Source organism: Diabrotica virgifera, chromosome 6 (genome assembly GCF_917563875.1).
Source record: "Diabrotica virgifera virgifera chromosome 6, PGI_DIABVI_V3a".
Lineage (NCBI taxonomy): Eukaryota > Metazoa > Arthropoda > Insecta > Coleoptera > Chrysomelidae > Diabrotica > Diabrotica virgifera.
In genome coordinates, this window is record NC_065448.1 from 38,041,674 (window position 1) to 38,064,144 (window position 22,471).

The window sequence follows — 22,471 nt, forward strand, 5'->3', positions numbered from 1 at the left end:
CTGCTTCAGTCCTTTGTCTACTACAAAACCTTTGGAAACATTCGTTCCTATTTTAACTTTGGCGCTGGCGTTATCATATAGTTTTTCCACTGCTGTTATGAGATTTGAGTTGATGTTCGTTTGTCTTAGAGTGTTCCATAACTTGTTTTGGGGGATGCTATCGTAGGCCTTTTTTAGATCAACAAACAAAAAGTGGACTTCTTGATCTACAGCAACCTTTTTTTCTATAAGTTGAGTGATACAAAAAAGGTGGTCTATGGTCGATCTACCAGCTCTAAAACCCGCCTGTTCTTCTGCCTCCATATCAGTGTATTCTCTTTCTATTCTATTTTTGATCATTTTTCCATAGATTTTACTAATGGTACTAGTAACTGCTATTCCACGATAATTGTCGCAGTTTTGTTTGTTTCCTTTTTTATGTAAAGTTGAAGTGGTAGAGGTTTTAAATTCAGCTGGAACCTCTACTTTGTTTATGCAGTTTTGAAAGAGTATTGTTAGGTGTTCATATAGTTTTTCAGTTCCATATTTTATTAGTTCTGAGGGTATATTGCCAGGTCCGGGTGCTTTTTTGTTTTTGAGTGAAGTACAGATATCCTTTACTTCCTTTTTCGTGATTCTTATAGGAGATGCTTCGACGCGTATGTTTTGGTTATTTTCTTTTATTTTGAATTCCCTTCAATCTTCTTGTAACAGTTTACTGAAGTACATGTCCCATGTTTCTAACGAAATTGGTGAGATTAAATCTTTTTTCTTGTCGTTGGTCCTAAGAGATTTAATAAGTTTCCAGCTTTCTGTACTTCTGGTTCCTCCTATATACGTATTTATTTTTTGAAGTTCTGATCCCAGGATTGATTTTTTTTCTGTCTTATCATTTGTCTTACCTTTGCTTGATGGTTTTTGTAATTAGACCAATTGGTATCTGTTTTTGCACTTAAATAGTGTTCATACTTTTGTTTCTTTTGTTTTATCGCTGTGTCTATTTCTTCATCCCACCAGTATGGAGTATTTTTGTTTTTCTTTTCGTAATAGCCAAGGGCTTCTTTTGCCTCAGAGTGAATACTTTCTTTAATGTAATTGTAGTGGTCTTCGATGTTATTGAAATTTATGTTTTCAAGCTGTTCAGTCCGTTTTGATACAATATTTTTACACTATCTTGTTCGAGGCTTATAAGATTATATCTTACATCTTCTGCCATCTCTGAGCGAACTACTGGTTGTTCCTTCTGGCATCTTCTTAAAAACATTATTTTTGCTTTTAAGAAATGGCGATCGCTTCCACAAACTGCACCTCTATAAGCTCTTACGTCGTAGATTTTAAGATTTGATTTTTGGCGTACAATCAAGTAATCTATTATAGATTTTAGATTCCTTGTTCTCTGTCCCCAGGTGTATTTATGTACTTCTCGATGTTGACAGAATCCATTTGTAATACGGAGCTGGTTCTGTTCGCATATTGTGATGAGTCTGGTCCCATTGTCATTTGTTATGTTTTCTCCGTAAGGACCAACTATTTTACAATGTTGTTTGTTTCCGACCCTGCCATTAAAATCTCCAAGCAAGATTAATTCCCTCGTATATCCTATCGATGTTATTTCTCGGTTTAGTTACTCGTAGAATTCTTCTTTCTTGTTAACCAGTGCATCGTCGTTAACTGCATATACACCTATTATTGTTAGTTTATGACCATGTATATTCAGGTTTATTTTAATTAGTCTTTCATCTATGGCTTCCCAAGTGGTGATATATCTTCTTAAGCTTTTACGAATAATTATTGAGACTCCTTGTTGTGCTCTTTTTTCTTTTGATATGCCGCTATTATAGAAATGATCGTAATGTCCTAAGTTTTCTGACCCTGTACCTTTTTTCTTGGTTTCTGTTAACACCACTATGTCCATATTGAGCTTCTTTGTTTCATGCATTACTTCATTGATTTTTGTAGAGAGACCCTGTACGTTCCATGTTCCTATATTCTTGATCCATTTTCGTAGCTTAAGTCGTCGTGTTTTATTCCATCCGTTCTGAGGCTGTAGATTTGGCTTTTTAACATTTTTCTGAGTATTGAGGAGTTAGCCCAATGCCTCAACCCCCAACCTGGAGGACCGGGTGATTTGTTGTCAAGGTTTTCTTCCTCTAGCCTTTGATGGTTCAGCATCTAACTACAAGGCAGCAGCTTCGCCTGTACCCTAGGTAGGGGCCCCTACAGGGTGCTTCATCCGGGCCAGATGAGCTTTGGTTTTTTAACGAGGTTGTTACTTTTTTAATATTGTATTTAATTACAGAGTAATTTCCACATATTAATATATTTTCCATATTGGGCTCTGTACCGCCATTCTTTATTATATTACGAATACGTGTGCCAAATATCTCGAAAAAATATTCAAAATTACAGCCGCAATCTTGGAACGCGTTTTCGCTACCTGTTGATCGCTACTGTTTCCTAATAGCTTTTCATGCTTAGTCCAAATAAAGCCATTACTTCTGCTTGGCCTAACTCAACTACATTATGAGAAAACCAGCGTCCACAATCAATCTAGTTAATAATAAAATCAAGACTTTTTACATTTTCTCAACTTTTATCGGTTGCTTTTAGTATCTCCCGGGTATGATGGTAAATCGCTTAGTTTAAAAATTCAAATCGAGGCCAGCTTACAGATGTCGTGTTCCTTTTGTATTAAACCTGGATCCCGCGTACAAAAAAAGTTGATTAATAGCAAGCTGAAAATTTGTTAATAGCTTAACGGTGTCTAGTCAGACAAATTTTGATGTATGGGAACACTGGAACAAGGGTAATTTTAATTGTGGAACAGGTTTAAAATTTGGAACGTCAGACTACGAAAACGTTTCATATATTTTGTCGGACAGAACTTCCAATTGATTTGTTGCCCTTTCATTAAACTCTCATGCAAAAATCAGACTGCTATTTATCACCAATATAATTCTTGTCACTTGACATGTTCTTCGTATGATTTATTAAAATACCCAATTGGTGATAAATAGGTACCAGTCTGATTTTTGCATGAGAGTTTAATGAAAGGGTAACAAATCAATTGGAAGTTCTGTCCGACATGTGACGTTTTCGTAGTCTGACGTTTCAAATTTTTAACCTGTTCCACAATTAAAACTTCCCCTGTTCCAGTGTTCCCATACATCAAAGTTTGTCCGACTAGACACCGTTAAACTATTAACAAATTCTCAGCTTGCTATAATCAACTTTTTTGGTACGCGGGATTCAGGCCTATATCATCTCATTCAGAATTCAAAGAATCTCAATCATCTGATGTTATCAGCTTTCCAGTTTCATCACAAATTGCTGAAGCTTCAAGTTGGTTTTGGTTCATGTTGCTTCTGGTTCTTCAGAACCTTCTTAAAATAATCAAGAACTTCCAATGCCTTTGTTCTCTTAATTTTTTTGAGTTTTCTGGAACCTGGTTCTAATGTAAATTTTGTAAATCAGTCGTATCTTGGTTGTGTCGCGTCTTGTTTCTGATGCATAGGGGAACATGGGTAACAATGAGACACGGGGAACAATGAGACACCTGTATTTCTGGCTACCTATGCGACTTTTTCGTCAAAATTTTGGCATGCGCGCTTTAGCTTTTATGTAAGGACCACAAGGTTTCTGTTTGTAGGCATCCCACATGTTTAGTTTCGTTCCGACCGGCAGTGAGTGTTAATATTTGACCAATTCTTTTTTTGTTAAAGGTAGGTATTTTTGAATTTTAAACGAAAAACCTGTTTTCTTTCATTTTTTGGCGAATGGATAATATGCAGGGCCTTATTGTTTGATAATTGGAGATATTTTTTCATTGAATCGATTAAAGGTTAGGTTGAAATTAATTTTTTTTGTTGTAAAGGTCGTTTGGGTAACAATGAGACATTGCTTGTTGGGTAACAATGAGACATGTCGCATTGTATCCCATAATGTAAATTATTTTATATCTTAATTTTAAATTAATTTTTGAAAAAAAATGACGCGAAATCCTCATAGGAAATTCGACAAAGGAACAATTGCGTACAGCTGTAGATGCTGGATCCAGCATCAGAAGAGTAGCTAAGGAAAATAACTTGAAAGTTTTAGACATTGGCAAGAGAATTGAATTACTATTATAACTTTTCCTCCACATTCAACGAACAAGTTGCAACCTCTGGTTTTAAAAGTCTTTAAGCCATTTAGTTTGGCTTACAACGCTGCCAAAAAGACATAAAAATGATTTTGCCATGTCCTGTTAACTATGGCATAACAAAACGCTTTTTATTCATTTGAAATTAAGTTCAATTTAAATATTCAGCAAAATTAATGTTTATGTTTTTCTTATATTACAATAAGGTTTAGTTTATTTATTTCCGAAAGGCAGAAAAATTAATGTTTTTTTTTATTTTATTATTATTGGATCACGTTTTGCTCAGTTCTAATATTCAGTAAAATGAATGTTTATCTACGTTTTTCTTATATTATTATTAGTTTTAGCTCATGCTGGTGTTTTATAATAAATAATTAAACATTTGATATATTTTTTTCATTATTTTTCTAATGTTTTGCCTAAAAAATTGCACTTTTCAAATAGTGTCTCATTGTACCTCCGCTATGGGTAACAATGAGACAAATGGCATTTTGATAGAATATTTTCTGTATTTACTTTATTTATCATTTTTTGCATTATATTCTATTCAAAATTATTTGTAAATACTTATACCATCATGTAAAACTCAAAAAATAAATATTATTTAGCTTAGTTTCTAAAATACTAAGCTCCAAAAAAAAAGTGTCTCATTGTTACCCATGTTCCCCTATATGCCATTATTGGTCTTACACTGGCTTTATAAATTCTTGACATCATTTTAGTGTTAATATGTCGGTTTCGCCATATAATTATATTAAGGCATCTTGCCAGTCTATTTGCTATTTGTACATGATTTCTCACTTCTTCATAGCTGAATAGTGCAAGTCCAAGTTATTTTATTTCAATTACTTGTTCAATAGTAATGCTATCAATTTTAATAAAGTTGTCATATTTATTTTTAGGGTATGCTTATGATCCTGACTGCATGTATATCAATGGAACCGGTAGAGACTACTACGAATTTTTCATCCAGCTAAACAGATGCGGCACATTGGGAAAGAATACACACAATGATGAAAATCAGAAAACACCTACAGTAAGTTCTTACTGTCAAATCTTTAAAATTTAATCATAGTGGGCTCGTAAAGAACGCCCAAAAAGACAACTAATATCGTACAAATTTTGTATTTCATTATAATATGAGGCCATGAGACCCAGAGTGGCCTAACTGATAAGAACATTACTTTACATAATAATGAAAGAAAATGATCAGAAGCTATCAATGTCCGATTGTTTTAGTAATTGTTGACCAATAATAATTCTTGGTCAACATACAATTACTAAAACAATCTGACATTATTAGCAGATCATTTTCTTTGATTATGTAAAGTAATGTTCTTATCAGTTAGGCTACTCTGTCTCTCATGGCCTCATATTATATAGTTCGCTAGGTAAAATAATGAAATATTGCAATAAAATCTGAAAATTGTCAAGAGTTCGGAGATAGATGAAAACTAGATCTTCAAATTCCTCTTCTTCCAAAGCTTTCCCTGCTCAGTACTCTTCCTTGCAGAATGAATTTGAGTACAATAATTTAAATTTGGTTTTATTAATATATTCGCTAAACTCAGACACAACTGGCTAGTGATTTTAGTAGGTAATTTTTTGTTTTTGGCCAATTTTGCCAAAATTGTCAAAATTACTAACTATTTAGTTATTATTTTTTTTTTGCCAATTTTACCAAATTGGCAAAATTACTTACTAAAATCACTAGCCAGTTGTGTCTGAGTTTAGCGAACCGACTATAATAAAAAAATCCGCAAGGAAAAAGTTTTCTTGTAGTTGGCTGTATACGATGTAATACAAAAAAACAGTAAAATCCTTTATAAAAGGTATATTTAAAATCCCTAAAAAGGGCTACATCACAATCACATAACTAGTTTTCGACTGGTTTACCAGTCACCATCAGTGCTTACGTGAAATTTCCATGCTAACCACCAAGATATGATTTAACAAAAATATATGGGTCAAAGCCCTGTTAAAGTAGTCCCTCAAGGAAATATCGGTTGAAAATCACTTGCCACCATACTTTCACCATGTGAACAAGTCAAATCCAGAGCTCAGATGTTACCTGGGGCATATTATTAAAATATTTTAAACATCCATGCTTAATGTAGCATTTTCAACCGATCTTTCCCTGAGGGACTACTTTAACAGGGCTTTGACCCACATATTTTTGTTAAATCATATCTTGGTGGTTAGCATGTACATTTCACGTAAGCACTGATGATAATTGGTAAACCAGTCGAAAACTAGTTATGTGATTGTGATGTAGCCCATTTTAGGGATTTTAAATATACCTTTTATAAAGAATTTTACTGTTTTTTCGACTATAATAAGTTTCTGGACTAATATTTTTTGAATGAGATTAATCCACAATCAAACCCAACATTTATCGGTTAAAGACATTTTCATAATTCCATTTCGGAATTATTTTGAAAACAAATTCCAGATTGCAAATCGAAACGTCAAAATAAAATAAAAAAATATATAAAAATATATACCTATAAATAATTGTCATGTCATTACAATAATTAAGTGTGGTTTAATCCCATTCAAAAAATATCATTGCCACATGCCACAAAAAAATAGTTTTAGAACCATTTAACATTCTGAAATTTGCTTTTAAGTTTTCTGGCACGTGCGGCTTCTGTTGTGGCACATACACTAAAAATACGAATAAATAAGATAAAATTAGGGTTTTGTATTTATTAGCAATTTACAGAACTGTCTCATAATCTTGCAAGAAATTTTTGTTCTACACAGTTCGATAAATCACAACAAATTGTGGAATTATGTGGGATTATACATTGTTCGTGATATAATGTAACTGATTTTACTATTAATTTTAGAAGAATTTTATGTGGAATACGATCACTGTCCAATACAATCCATTAATAGAAGAAGAATATGACGAGCACTTCAAGGTGACATGTGAATACGGTTATGATTTCTGGAAAACCGTTACTTTCCCCTTTCTGGACGTTGAGTAAGTTAATAACAGAAATAGTAGTTATAAAAATTTAAATAAAAATCAATTTAAAACCCTTAACCACCGAAGTGCGGTATACCATACCGCGCCGAAAATATATTTTGTTGTAAAACGTGTTTTATAAAAGATTCCTAGAACATAATTATTGATGGATTCGACCGTTACTTGATGGAAGTTCATTTCATCTAACAATAAAACACTGAAAACGTTTGTTTTCTATACTTCCACAAAATTTATTACAACTAAGTGACTACAGCAGTTTCGGCAGAGTGCCTTTCTCAAGTGATATAGTTTACAATGTGTTTGACTTTTTAAGTCTTTAACTGAAGAGGTTGAGGAGTGGGGAGCTGTTTGTCTCGAGTTGGTCATTCAGAATTATATCTGTATTTTTCAATTTATTAATTTCCATAGATTCTAAAAAAGATAGCTTAAGGCCTTTATTTTGAATATGCAGAATTTGGAACTCTTCATTGAAAGAATAATTATGATCTAGAAGGTGAAGTGCGTATGTAGAAGTGTTTGTTTTTCTATTGTTGAAAGCCCTTTTGTGTTCTGCCATCCGTTTGTCAAAGGTTCTGCCAGTTTGACCGATGTAAGTTTTCGGACAATCACCACAAGTTAGTTTGTACACACCACTCTGTAGTTGCTTTCTCTTTCGGCTTTTATTGTTCTTAATATATTTGCTTAAGTTGTTGTTAGTTCTGAAAGCTGGTGTTATTCCTTTCTTTTTTATGTATCTGGCTATTTTTGTTGTTATCTTGCCAGTATATGTGAGAGAGCAGAAGGTACTGGGTTCTTTCTGTGGTGGTGGATACACTAATTTCAGGGCCTTCTTATGGAGTTTTTGGTTTAAAATTTTGTTAACTGTTTGTTCGTTATAGCCATTGTTTACTGCTATTTGTTTAATGATGTTTAGTTCTATCTCGAAGTTATTTTTTGTCAAGGGAATTTCTGTCAGTCTATGTGTCATGCTATGGTAGGCTGCTAATTTGTGTTGTGTAGGATGGGATGATGAATTGTGTATGGTTGTGTCAGTTTGGGTAGGTTTGAGATATACGGAGAACTCATGTTTGTTGTGTAGTCTGGTAATCGTTACATCTAGAAAGTTTATGGAATTATTCTGTTCTGTTTCTATTGTAAACTCAATATTACTATGAAGTTAATTAATGTATGATAGAAATTGGTCAAGTTGTCTGTTAGTTCCTGTAAATCACACTAGTATATCATCCACGTATCTCCACCAATATAAGAACTGTTTAAATACGGGATGTATAGAAATTGTTGTTTCAAGTTGGTTCATAAATATATCTGATAGCAATGGGCTTAGAGGATTATCCATAATAAGTCCTGCACTGTTCTTTGTGTATATTTGATTATTGAATTCAAAATAGGCTATTTTGAATTCATATTTTTGAACTCGTCTTCTGGAGTTTTCGGCAAATTCATTAAAAATTAGTCAAAAATCATTACTCGCGGGCTTTTGGGGTCGCTGAAAACGAATATGACGTCGGAATTGGTATCCCGAGTACCTGGTGCCCAGGGTACCTACTGTTTACCTTGTCTTCTGGAGTTTTCGGCAAATTCTTTAAAAAATTAGTCAAAAATGCACAAATATGTACCTGGTACATATTTGTGCCTTGGTGTTAAAATGGCCAATGTAAATTTTTTGCGTTTTGTTTTGTCAATATTAAATTTTAAATAAAGCTGTACCAAAAAATTAAAATATTGATAATGGCCCTTTTAGCACCAAGCCACAGATATATTTTAAGCGGAAGATCGTATTTTTACTTTCTCTATTCTCTCCTTCTAATCATATGCAGTGGTACCATCGATTTTATAAAGATTCATCAATGCTGCCACAGAAATTAAAGCGCCAAATTAAAAAAATGTATTATTTTTTTAAAAATATCAAATGAAACTCTATGACGTAGAGGTTCCTCGGAATATCGTTTTTGATATCAAATACGTTCTCAGTGAGCACAAAAACTCCCAAGTATCAAGTTTTCACTAATTATTTATCAAAATTATCGAAAACTCCAGGAGACGAGGTAAACAATAGCTACTCTGGGCACCAGGTACTCCGGAGATCACTTCCGATGTCATATTCGTCGTCAGCGATCCCAAAAACCCCCGACAAACCACCTTAACAACCAACTTGGAGACAGTTTTATTTATTTTTAATAATACTATTAATTAACTTAATTATTTTAATAAGTATACTATTAATTAAACTAATATAAAACTTATCAAATATGTATTTTTTAGAGTTGCTACAGGGAATCCTGTTGTGTTTACGCTGACTCCCCCAGAATGTTACATGGAAATTCGGTATGGATATGGTACCACAGGTAATAGAGTAACCGAACCTGTGAGAGTTGGCGATCCACTAACTCTTATGATTTATATGAGAAGCAAATACGGTAAGTCAATAAGTATTTTTTGATATTGTTCTGAAGGCCTTTATGTAATTTACTATTTTAATTGGAAAATAAGCCACAATTTAACTTGAAAAATGATTTTATTAACGTTTCGAGTTCCACTTACGTACGTCGTTGTCAAAATACAAAATATTAATAAATTAAACAAATTATGTTGCTTAGTAAAAAAATTTTAATAATTTAATTTAATCTGACTGATTCATATCGGGAATTCAGACATACTGTATTATACATTTTAAAGTAGAAGACTTTAAAATGATATTGCCAATATTTACGAGTTACATTCATGGGACGACTTTATTGAAAGATAGTTCATTCGATTACATGAAATCAACTTTAACTTAAGAATATCCGTCACAAAAAAATCATAGCATGTGATCTGTCTTTAAAAAGACAACCACATGCAATGGTGACAGTAAAATTATCGTGTTAGTGATTCCATAGTAAATCATAAGGAAAACCAGGAAAAAACCTCATGAGATTATCCCGACATAATAAGTATTTGGTCTTCCATTCACTTTACTCTCAAAACTAACACCAAATTCTGATTTTATGTGTATCCCACGTAACGATGATGTTCGCATCATGTTCAAAGCATATACCTACATACTACCAACATTCGACAGAGTATATTCTTTTTAGTACATGTGTAGTACAAGCATAGCATGTACCCTAAAAAACATTCTAAATTTCATGTTCTTTGCATATACTTTAAAGAATATTCTCGTAACGAATATACTGTGCTTAAGTATACCGAAAAGTATGTGCTTAAAACATACTTGTACGTATGTACTTTTAAAATATCTTAAAAGAATATGTCTGTATAGGAAGAATACTGTTAACCTTATAGATTATCAACTTATTATTTTTAGAATAATTAATAAAATTTATGTATGTAGGTATCTCGGACGAATTCATTTCTTAAAATTGTTTTAATTGTAAGTATGGTAAAAAAGTTTAAAAATTAATTTGTATTAAAGAAAAAAAATTCGTTTTCATAATTGAAATGAATTTACCATTTTGATTTTACCATGAGTATTTTAACATCGTTGGAATTTATTAGATACATGCAATTGCTGTTTGTAAAAGAATACACCATTACCAGATCGTAAAAGATCGGAATACTGCAAACTGAATAACGGAAATGACCCTTCTCTACCTGCATAGGAATTAACAAAGGTTTTATGAAAATAAAAACGCAAACACAAACACTAAACAGGCACAGGGCACAGTGCACAGGCATTTGTATTTGTATCCAATCTATGCTTGATATGCTGTGTTAGGAGGAAGGCGAACGACAAAGTATACTAGGAACTAGGACTAGGAACATATATAATCTGTTTATTTTGTTTGTGGTGCTTGAAAATATTAAATTCATTTTGGTAACTCAATATTAGTTAAATAGTAGGTAAGTACAAAATATATAAATTTTAGTTATAGTTTAGTTTCACTAAATATTATATCATATTTATATCTAGGTATTATATTTATATATTCAGCATGTTTATTTTGATATGCACATAATACCTGAATATAATATATACTTACCTATATAATATTTATACAAATAACTAAAATTTATATGTACCTACTTACTTTTTAAGTAATATTTTAAAATGTACTAATTACATTCTCGTATGCAATTTGAATATGTAAATATGATACTTGGTAGAACCTAGGATGAGATTAGGTGATGCTGAAAACATACTTCTCGGCAATAGAGCACTTGCTTGGAATATTTTTAAAAGTAGGTATACATGGTGAGGCAGATAAAGGGCCTATTAGAAATATCTCGAGAACTAAAGGTAAGAAAGTTATGAAAATTGGAATGCAGGGGTTTTGAGGTGTGAACTATTTAATCAAAATATTTTGGTCTCTTTGCTACTTCCGGTTATACCGGAAGTTGATGGTTACTTCGTTTTTTTAAATGGGACACCCTGTATGTTTTTACATTTTTGGTTTTTTCTCGATTTCTTTTTTCTTAAAATATATGGTTTTGTAATATTATACAGGGTAGGTTAAAAGATAATTACGTTTTTTTATTTATTTCGTAGCAATATTCACACCCTGTAGAATTGTAGTACTTTGACATAATATTTTCTATTTATGTTCAGATGATTTTTAATATGGTCTATTATTGTTAAGAATTATTGGTATAGTAAAATTTTTTATTTTAGTATACAGGGTTGGTCGAAACTCGGAATGAGTATTTTCTGAGTTTACTTAAATGGAACACCCTGTATTTTAGTATTGTAGTGAAATGTGATTTTATGGTATTTTTTAATTTCTTAAGCATTCCCTATACCTAACTGCTTTAATTTCTGAGTTATTGGTGATTCAAGGCAAACATTAATTGCAACACAAAATCCGTGAATTTTTATTAGGTTGGCCGTGAAAATATTCAATCACAAATAATTTTTCGGAAATAAATACATATTAATCTAGACTGATACTTAAAATTGACAATAATGGTTGAACTATCAAAATACCTACGTAGTTAAGATTGTTATTGCGATTAACAATTAGGCTCGAATTAAAGCAGTTGGGTATAGGGAATGCTTAAGAAATAAAAAAGTACCATATAATATCATTTCATTACAATACTAAAATATAGGGTGTTCCATTTAAGAAAACTCAGAAAACACTCATTCCGAGTTTCGACCCACCCTGTATATTAAAATTAAAAATTTAGCTATACTAATAACTGTTAACAATAGTAGACTATATTAGAAATCATATGAACATAAATAGAGATTTTGATGTAAAACTACTACAATTCTACAGAGTGTGAAATTTGCTACGAAATGAATAAAAAAACGTAATTATCTTTTAAACTACCCTGTATAATATTACAAAACCTCATATTTTAAAAAAGAAGAAATCAAGGAGAATCAAAAAATGTAAAAATATACAGGGTGTCCTATTTAAAAATACGAAGTTAACAGCAACTTCCGGTATAACCGGAAGTACCAAATAGATGAAAAATATTTTCATTAAATAGATCAGACTTCAAAACCCCTTTATTCCAATTTTCATAATTCAATTGCCTTTAATTCTCGAGATATGTCTAATAGGCCCTTTATCTGCCTCACCCTATATACTTCCCACATACTAAAAAGATGTGCGGTAGTATTGGCGGTGTGCAAGTACTTGGAAGGGGAAACGAGAAACGACCCTGCGCGAGTCGCGGAGAAATATTGCAACTATCTTAAATAATTCATATTGTTAATTGAAATTGTCAAATTGACTTATATTTCATACCTTCTGTCAATGAAGCAGAAAAATTATATATTGCTCCACAATATTGATATGATATGCAATTATTATATAAAGGTAAATTTAATTAATTTTATTTTGCTTGCAGTCCTGCATTATAATAACTAATTTTATTTACTACATACAATTGTTGACGTTTTCACAACATAACCTGAATCTTATTTTTTCTTCTTATTATTTTTTTGGACTATGGCCTTGACAATTATCCAGTAACTAGGACTAATATAATTGGCTTATATAATTAAAAGTGCGAATTTTAGTATAGAGCGTAGAAATAGGGGTCGCTTTGCCGAACTTGCACGGTCCCAATATTCTAAGTATATAAATATAAGGTTTATAGCACTTGCTTGGAATGTTCTAAAAAGTATATTCTTGGTATATACTGAAAATAAGTGCGGTAGTACATTCTAAGTATATACATAGAACGTTTAAGTACTGTAATGTAGTATATACTCAGCATCTGCTCTGCACATTCGTAATGGTAATTACGCATATTCTCAATATATACTTTTTCTGAAAAGTATGTTCTATTAATCTACTAAGAACATGAAATTGTTATGTGGGATGTTATTTTATACATATACATCGTTATTAGGTGTCAACGCCCTTCGGTAGGGATCTATGCAGGAGTATCACCAAGCCGCAAGCCCTTATCCCTTGCCGTACCGCTCCTCCATAGGCCGATCAGACACCAGTTTATTCCAGACCAAGTCGTAGATTCTATTGAATTTTATACTACTACGTTGGTCTTTTTATTAATTTCAAATGACCGGGCTAGGGCTCGAACCTCGATCGCAAATCCACTAAACTTATCGATCGACTGCGCCTCGGCCAACTGTGCCGTCTGACCGACATGTTATTTTAAATTACAAATAATATTAATAATACATAGATAGGTACATAAATAATACTAAAATATAAATTACGTACTATCCTTAATATGTTATTGACTTACTAATCGTGGTATTTTCTTTCTACTGACTTCCTCTTTTAGTATGGGTAACCACATCCTACTGCATTCTACCGAGGAATTTTCGACACAATTGGTTTCATTTAGCATAATTATAGTTAGTATTTTTACGTTAAAAAGGGAATCATTAATTCAGGGAAATTAAAACGGGAATCATAAAGTGAGATTAAATTAAATTATTAGAAAATTTTGCTACTAAGCAACAAAATTTGTTTAATTTATTAATATTTTGTATATAGACAACAACCTCCGAAGTGGAAGTCGAAACGACAATAAAGTAAAGTACTTATTTTTTGAAATACAGAATCAATACATTCAATCGGCAGATTGCATAATATAGTAAAAACACAGAGATTAAAAACGAATACTCAATGTTCATCACCTTTTAACATCCCTGACATGTCCATTTTTGAAGATTTTTTTGAGACCTTTGGTCCATCGCGTTGATAATCTTCCCAGTCTTCGCTTGTCTGTCAGTGGTCTCCACTCAAGTAATCTTCTTGTCCACCTGTCGTCTTTCATTGTTGCAACATGTCCTGCCAATTTCCATTTTTGCCTTGTAATTCTTCTTGTGGTACTTTTTCCTTTAGTGGAGGTTAGCGACTACACTGGCAAATCTGTCTCTGTCCAATGCGGTTCTAAACTAGGATGTTGAATCAAGGCCTGTCCAGTCTCTGATATTTCTAAGCCAGGAAACAGGCTCCTACCGGGAAACGAGCTCCTACGGTTTTCGTTCAATCTTACCCTGGATGATCAGTTGCGCGAGGCGGTACTTTTCGTTTCTCATGTGTCCCAGGTAACTAACTTTAATGACTCTGATCATTTTTAGCAGCTCTCTATCTGTACCTATTCTCTTCAGAACTTTTTCGTTGGTTGTGTAGGTTGCCCAAGGTATTTTCAAGATACTTCTATAAAGCCAGATTCAAAAGGCTTCTAACTTATTTATCAGTGTTGTGTTGAGTGTCCAGGCCTCCGTTCCATACAAAAGTATTGACCACACATAGCAATGCAGACAACGACGTGTGAGGCTGATATTAATGATACTGTTACAAAATAAGCTTTTCAATTTTGATAAACCCTTGTCGGGCTACCTCTATGCTCGCTCTTACTTCTTGTTTATAATTAAGTTGATTTGTTGAACCAGCAACCAAGATATTATTTGTATTTGTTTACGTATTCAAGCTTTTGGTGGTTCACATAAATTGGAAGGGGTAAATTTTTGTTCCTTGATATTTTCATAACTTTGGTTTTCGCAGTATTGATCTTCATCCCCATTCTTTCACCACTCTCAGTAAACTTATGGTCCGAATCGGTCATTAAAACCTTGTCATCTGCATAGCGATTAGATTTGAGCGCATATTTTAGTGGTTCAGAGAGAATCAAATATGCGCTCTCTGAAGAAACTCTAACAAGAGTTGAAACTAGTTAGAGTACTTTTGGCGCTCCTAACTAACTAAAATATGTACGACGGCTCTTGTTTCGGTTTACAACGAAATTATTTTTTATTAATAATATATTACTTACATTAATACACACTTTACAATTTTTTTGTATTGTAGATGGATTTGACATTGTCGTTAATGATTGTTACGCACACAATGGAGCGGCAAAGAAAATTCAATTAATTGATGAATATGGGTAAGTTATCCGGGTTAAGGTCCGCTGTTTGATTCCAATATTTGTTCCTGATTCATACAGTGCGCTGGAATAAGTGTTACCCCCCCCCCCTTATTAACTTTTTCATTTTTAGCATATAAACAAAACGCTCCAACAGGAAATTCTTCCTTGTGGATTTTTAAAATAATTATAGTATATTATACCATCAATGTTTCGAACTTTACGCCAACCTTCTTCAGGTGACAGACATAACTTTGATTTTTTTAAATGGGAAAGTACATCATGTGACACCTCATTTAAAAGCTTCTGAAATACTGATTACAAAAATGTATAATACTTTAATCCTATTTGAGAGCGTAAGTGCAAAATTTTGGTGGAATTATTTTTAAATGCATTCATTTTTTTTTGAATTCTGAGAAAACTAATAGGTATTTTTGAAAAATTTAAACGCAGAATGAAATACTACAGTATTATCGAGGGTCGAGAGTCCCTAAGAACTTCTATAATGTTTATTTTAATAAGTGACAGGAGTGAAAAAAAGTGAAAATTTAGTCTGATTTTTAATTTCAAATATATAATTCAACAGAAACTTTTTGTTTAGTCTATAGGACTTTTAGCCTTCCGTAATAATGTAATATTTCATTCTGAGTTTAAGTTTTTCAAAAATACTTATTAATTTTCTCAGAATTCGAAAAAAAATTATGCGTTTAAAAAACATTCGACCGAAATTTTGCGCCTACGCTCTCAAATAGGAGTAAATTGTTATACATTTTTGTAATCAGCATTTCAAAAGCTTTTAAATGAGGTTTCACATGATGTGCTTTCCCATTTAAAACAGTCAAAGTTCCCAAGTAGCAATTTGTCGACGCGACAACGTTGTCTACCGCGTGGCAACGTTTTGTTACAACGTTGTTATTGCCTAGAAGACGACCCAATTCTGCACTAATTTGGTGGACGATTTTTGAGTTGTCTTGACGTTGCCTAGGCAACCTTAAGCGTTGCATAAGACAACTGAAGCGACTATAAAAAGTGCCTGCGTGCAATGGTTGCTCAAAGAGTCGGACTGGTTATGTTTTTTTACCTATATAAAAAGTAAACTATTTTGACATCATATCAGGTATTTAAATTTATATAATTACATAAATAAGGACTTAAACAAAATTACCTGATGTGAAATTTATAAACGCATCTCAGATTACCGTCAAATATGGATATTCCACCTTTAAAAAACACACGCGCTCATTTTTTATCACCTTTTTAACAAAAAATATGTAAATTTAAAAAATCTAATTTTAATATAAAAGCCAGAATTTATGTTAAAGATGTTTTGTATAAATTTAATGTATTGATGGTGCTTTTAAAGGTATTAGAAAATGCCTGCATTTTTTATATTTTGTGTTTTTATTTTCTTTACATCCCAAAAAAACCAAAATGGTGCATTAAACAACATTACCAATATTACTTAAAATATACCTTATTACGAACCATAGACGGATGAGACAACCGAGAAGTCCAATCGCCGACCAAACACGGCCTGGACCGACTATCCCAACCACTTTAGAACGCACTCTCTTATTGGGTGACAGAGGTCATGTGATCAGTGCAATGAAGTGCATCATTCTCGTTAACAGCGTTGCCACATTTAGTAGATATCTACTGTTTTGGTATATTTTTGATATTATTTAAAAAATTCTAGTAGGCAATGATTTTTATTAGATGTTTGGTATATTTCAATATTTGTTATCACTAAAATAAAATTTTCTTTTTAATAGTATTCACCCCATTTCTAAATTAATTTTTAGACATTTTGTTACAATTTCCCAATGTCATTACCGAAAATAAGATTCAGGACGTAGATGATGATAATAGATGGACAGAGAATAGACAAGGCGGAAACGGCGGGTTCGTTGGGAAAATATTCCCATGAGATATTTTTGCAGAATCACATTCGTGAGACATCCCAGAATAAGGTTCAAGAAGTCGCCCACGAGAAAAGTGGGCCAATTTTTTTTTAACAATTTTTTTTTAATCAAATTGCAAAAATAAATATTTTGGACCATTCTGGACAAAAAAGGTCTCTTATAATTTTTCTCTAAAGTTGATCTTTTTCGAGTTAGAAGCAAGTTAAAATTTGAAAAACGCGAAAATGGCCATTTTTAAGGCTTAATAAGTCGGTCAAAAATTATTATTTTGAAAGTCAGAAAGTGACTAAATCAAAGTTTAAAGTCGCCGTTACATGATCCCGAAGAAATCTGTTTCATTAATTTACTACTAAGCTGTTATTTTTAATTAATAACAATGAGTGGTTGTATCGTATTGACGCTGCTGTAAATGTGAGTGCGGGGACTGCTGAAATAGCTTCTCTCTCGCACTCAGCATTTACAGCCCCGCACACGTGAATGGCGCTTATTATTATTACATAAAAATAACAGCTTAGTAATAAAATAATGACAAAAATTTCTTCAGGATCTTGTAGGGGCGGCTTCAAACTTTGATTTAGTCATATATTGACTTTCATAATAATAACTTTTAACCGAGTTATTAAGCCTTGAAAATCGCCATTTTTCGTTTTTTTCAATTTTAAATTGCTTATAAGTCGAAAACGATCAACTTTAGAGAAAAATTATTAGAGACCTTTTTTGTCCAGAATGGTCCAAAAGATTAAAGAAAAAATTGCTCGGACCAAAAATATTGATTCTTGCAATTTGATTAAAAAAAAATTGTTAAAAAAAATTGGCCCACTTTTCACTTGGTCGACTTCTTGAACCTTATTCTGGGATGTCTCATGAATGTGATTATGCAAAAAAATTTCATGGGAATATTTTTCCCTTCGAGCCCGCCGTTTTCGCCTTGTCTAGAAATGAAACTGGTAAATACCAGATCTAAATAAGGAAATCTTCATATAATTGGTTTGGAGAATTTTCAAAATGATTGTAACGCTCGGTTTCATAATCAGTTTTTTAAATTTTAAGTAAGTTGGTACCTCTACCTTTATCACAATTCATATATGGGTAAATGTCAACTTTAAAGTGAACTTTACTTTAAGTTGATTATGAAATCGGGCGATTTTGACAAGTAACCGTTAACACAGATTTTACTGTATTTACAGGGCCTAAAAAGAATCTACTGATTTCTATTGATTTTTTGAAAGCAAAACTACTATCCGCTGCAAGATAATTCGGATGGAATTCAGACAAAATATGTACAAAAAGTACATATTTTGTCGGAGTTTCAGCCAAATTATCTTGCAACGGATATAGTACTGAAAGAGTAAGAACTGGCCTGGCAACCATGTCTAGCAAAGCTGATACAAAGATTAGAGCTTATCAAATCTACTGATAAAACAATGGACAATGGAGAAACCAGCTAATAAAAAACAAATAAACAGGTTGTTAAATAAATCGAAAATTTCCAGCAAAATAAAATATAAAATAATAAGAAAAAAGTAAGGTTATAAAGTAAATTCTTTTTTTGCTCCTGAAGTTGCCGTAAACGTGTCACATATCTATAGAACTATACGTAAAGGCCCTGTGGTCGTGAGAGACAACTACCTAGTCGGCCAGAAAACCCATGGGCGTAAATTAGTTTAGCATTATAACGTTTTTAAGTAGTTGCGATTGTTGAAAAAACTTGACTGTGATATGTAGTTGTCACAATAGTAATAACTTAGTTGCCCATATAACTAAAGATATTACTTAATGTTGTAACATCGTAATGTCAGTCGGGTTAGGGGTCGTTGGCCGAAACAACTGAAAATGCTCTCGGGCAACGTTATATACAGTGCATTTGTTTGTACTGACAACCAATGCGTCGAAAAATTGCTACTTGGGTTATGCCTGTCACCTGAAGAGGAATCGCGTAAAGTTCGAAACATTGATGCTATAATATAATATGATTATTTTAAAAATCGACATGTCAGGGCGTTTTGTTTATGTGTTAAAAATAAAAGAGTTAAAAATAAAAATGAATAATAATGATAGTAAATGTCAAATTGATATAAAATCTTATGTTAGGTAAGTTGGTGACACGGTAAGGTATATTGGTGATAGTGGTTAGAAAATTTAGTGAAACAACCGCAATTTAAGGAATTTAACTTACCTTGGCTAAATAACGAATTCAATGCAGCTTTTTTTATTGATAATTAGTTTATTGAATGGTTTTATAAAATTTTATAAAGAAAACAGCAATTATTCCAATAAATATGTAACCGTATCTCACATTCAATAAGAAATGACTCCACTGTCAACTGTTGCACAACGCAACGGTCAAAACAGTCTGTTTACTAAAAGCGGGTGCGCGCATTGCGAAATCGTAATATATGTTTGTCCTGCTTACATTCATAACAACTTACTAGCGCTGTGTCATGAATGTGCTTGCATAGGGAACTGTGTGGTAATCTGATTAAAAATTATCACCAAATTACTTGTATCAGCAATATACCTATCCTTATCCTACTTACGTAACGTTTATTACTAATATATCTTATCTATTTTTAAGCTGTCCTGTGGATGACAAGTTAATATCAAGATTTAGGGGATCTTGGTCGGATTCTGGAGTCTATGAAACCCAAGTGTACGCCTACATGAAGACTTTCCGATTTACAGGATCGCCAGCTTTATACATTGAATGCGATGTTAGGATGTGTCATGGCAGATGTCCGGTAAATAACCAATTTTCCTTATTACTTGAGGACAATTCTAACTGTTAAAAACAAAAGAGAAAATTCTCTTTTAGGTCGAAATGCAGAATCCTTGGTAGCAATCTATTGTCTGAGCTTTTTACAATTTAAAATGAAGTAAAGAAACACAGCAGTACTCACAATCATTTAATTTACTTCGACGATCGGTTTAGATCTCTACAATATACAGATCATCTTCAGGTCAGCGTTACAAGTGATTAAATGATGCCGATACAAGTGATGAGTTTTAAGTTCATCAATAACATATTTAAACGTCCAGATTATGCTAGTAGGATAGCTAGGTGAAGGACTGGGTAGGCGGACATGCTTCGTAGGTCAAACACAGGGAAATTGGAATGGATCTGAAGGCAGATGTGTTATGTATATATATATAAAGGGTTGTCTACAGCTAATGCCGTTTCCCTTCCGTCAGCCAGGACTTCCATTTTTTTCGATCTTCCCAGTCTCCGTCTTCCAATCCTTTCTTAGACATGGCTTCGTCGACTTCATTTTTCCAAGATCTTCTAGGTCGTCCTCTTCTTCTCGTTCCTCTTGGGCTCCATTCTGCAACCTTGTTTATCCAAGTGTTTTCTGCTCTGCGTACGTGGCCGTACCATTTCAGTCTTCTCTCGTCTATATATTGCAGGACATCTTTTTCCACTTGCATTCTTCTCCTTATCTCCTCATTTGTTATTCTGTCTCTTCTGGTGAGACCACAGCATCTTCTCCAGTATTCCATTTCGGTTGCCAGAATGCTTTTTTGGGTTTTTTTGTTTATGACCCAAATTTCTGCGGCATATGTCATGATGCTTCTTACTATTGTCTGGTATATCATTCTTTTTGTTTTTCCCTTGATGTTTTTATTCCAGATTACATTATGGAGTTGTCTGATGCAAGATCTTGTTTGTCCCAATCTACTTTTTATTTCTGCTTCTGTTGTTCCGCTTTTCGACATTATAAAGCCCAAATATTTAAAATTCTTCGTTCCTTTTATTTCAACTTGTTCTTCTACTTCTAAGTTTTTTACGTCTTCTTCCGATATTACTAAGTATTCCGTTTTCTTCATATTTATTTCCAGGCCCACCTTTTTGTATTCCTCTTTTAGTTTTCTTACCATGTAACTGATATCCTCTTCATCTTGAGCCATCACCACCTGATCGTCTGCAAAACACAATGTGTAGAGATAATCGTCCCTTATCGGTATTCCCATACCCCTACACTTTGTCTTCCAAGTTGTTAGTGCGTGTTCTAAAAATATTTTAAATAGAGTCGGTGACGTTGGGCATCCCTGTAGTAATCCTTTTGTTGTTTTGAAGTTAGCAACTACCTTGTTTCCGATTTTTATATTTACTTCATTTCCACTGTACATGTTTTTGATTGCTTCTGTTAGGTTAGGTGGTATCCCTATTTTAGTCATTGCTTTGTACAGTTCTTTCCTTGGCACGGTGTCGTATGCCTTCCTAAGGTCTATAAACGCCATGTGTACTTAGCTGTTGTTCTTAGCTCTTTTTTTCTCTATTGTCTGTTGTATTGTATGGATATGATCTAGACATGATTTCCCTGCTGTGAAACCTGCTTGTTCTTCTCCGATTTTACCTTCTATATTTTTCTCTATTTTGTTCCTGAGGATCCTGCCATACAGTCTTCCCATTGTAGCGATGACGCTTATCCCCCTGTAATTTTCGCAATATTTTCTGTTACCTTTTTTGTATATCGATGTTATGTAGGCTTCCTGCCATTGTTTAGGGATGTCCTCTCCATTTATTGCTCTTTCCATGATTCGGCATATCATTCTTCTTAATTTCTGTGTTCCGTATTTGATTAGTTCCGCCACAATTCCTCCTGGTCCTCCAGCTTTATTGTGTTATGTGTTATGTAAAACAGAGATAGATGTATTAGATAGAAAGTTTGTAAATGCAGCTAAAGTGCTGATTGACTCTGTGTATGCACTTGTACGATTGTAACGGTCTTTGCTCTTAGATGTTTTTGAGCTATGGGCAAAGGTCGAAGTAAGGAAAAAGACAAATAGGAATCAGTTGTAAGATTGTATTCCTATTTGTCTTTTTCCTTACTTCGACCTTTGCCCATAGCTCAAAAACATCTAAGAGCAAAGACCGTTCCAATCGTACAAGTGCATACACAGAGTCAATCAGCACTTTAGCTGCATTTACAAACGTTCCATCCAAACGTTGTCTTCTCATAGCTAATACATCTATCTCTGTTTCACATAACACATCTGTCTTCAGGATCCATTCCAATTCACTGTATTTTGACCTACGAAGCATGTCCGCCTACCCAGTCCTTCACCTAGCTATCCTACTAGCATAATCTGGACGTTTAAATATATTATTGATGAACTTATAACTCATCCCTTTTAACG

General features: G+C 33.1%; 1 protein-coding gene across 1 annotated transcript in view; it reads left to right on the forward strand.

Annotated features, from left to right (window-relative positions):
* The window catches only part of LOC114333791 (uncharacterized), a 50,364-nt gene that overhangs the window by 19,728 nt on the left and 8,165 nt on the right, over positions 1-22,471 (forward strand). Inside the window, exons 5-9 of the mRNA XM_050653986.1 lie at positions 5,023-5,156; positions 6,973-7,109; positions 9,378-9,532; positions 15,356-15,434; positions 19,911-20,073. Coding sequence (XP_050509943.1) covers positions 5,023-5,156; positions 6,973-7,109; positions 9,378-9,532; positions 15,356-15,434; positions 19,911-20,073 — 668 coding nt within the window. The remainder of the gene's footprint in view (positions 1-5,022; positions 5,157-6,972; positions 7,110-9,377; positions 9,533-15,355; positions 15,435-19,910; positions 20,074-22,471) is intronic.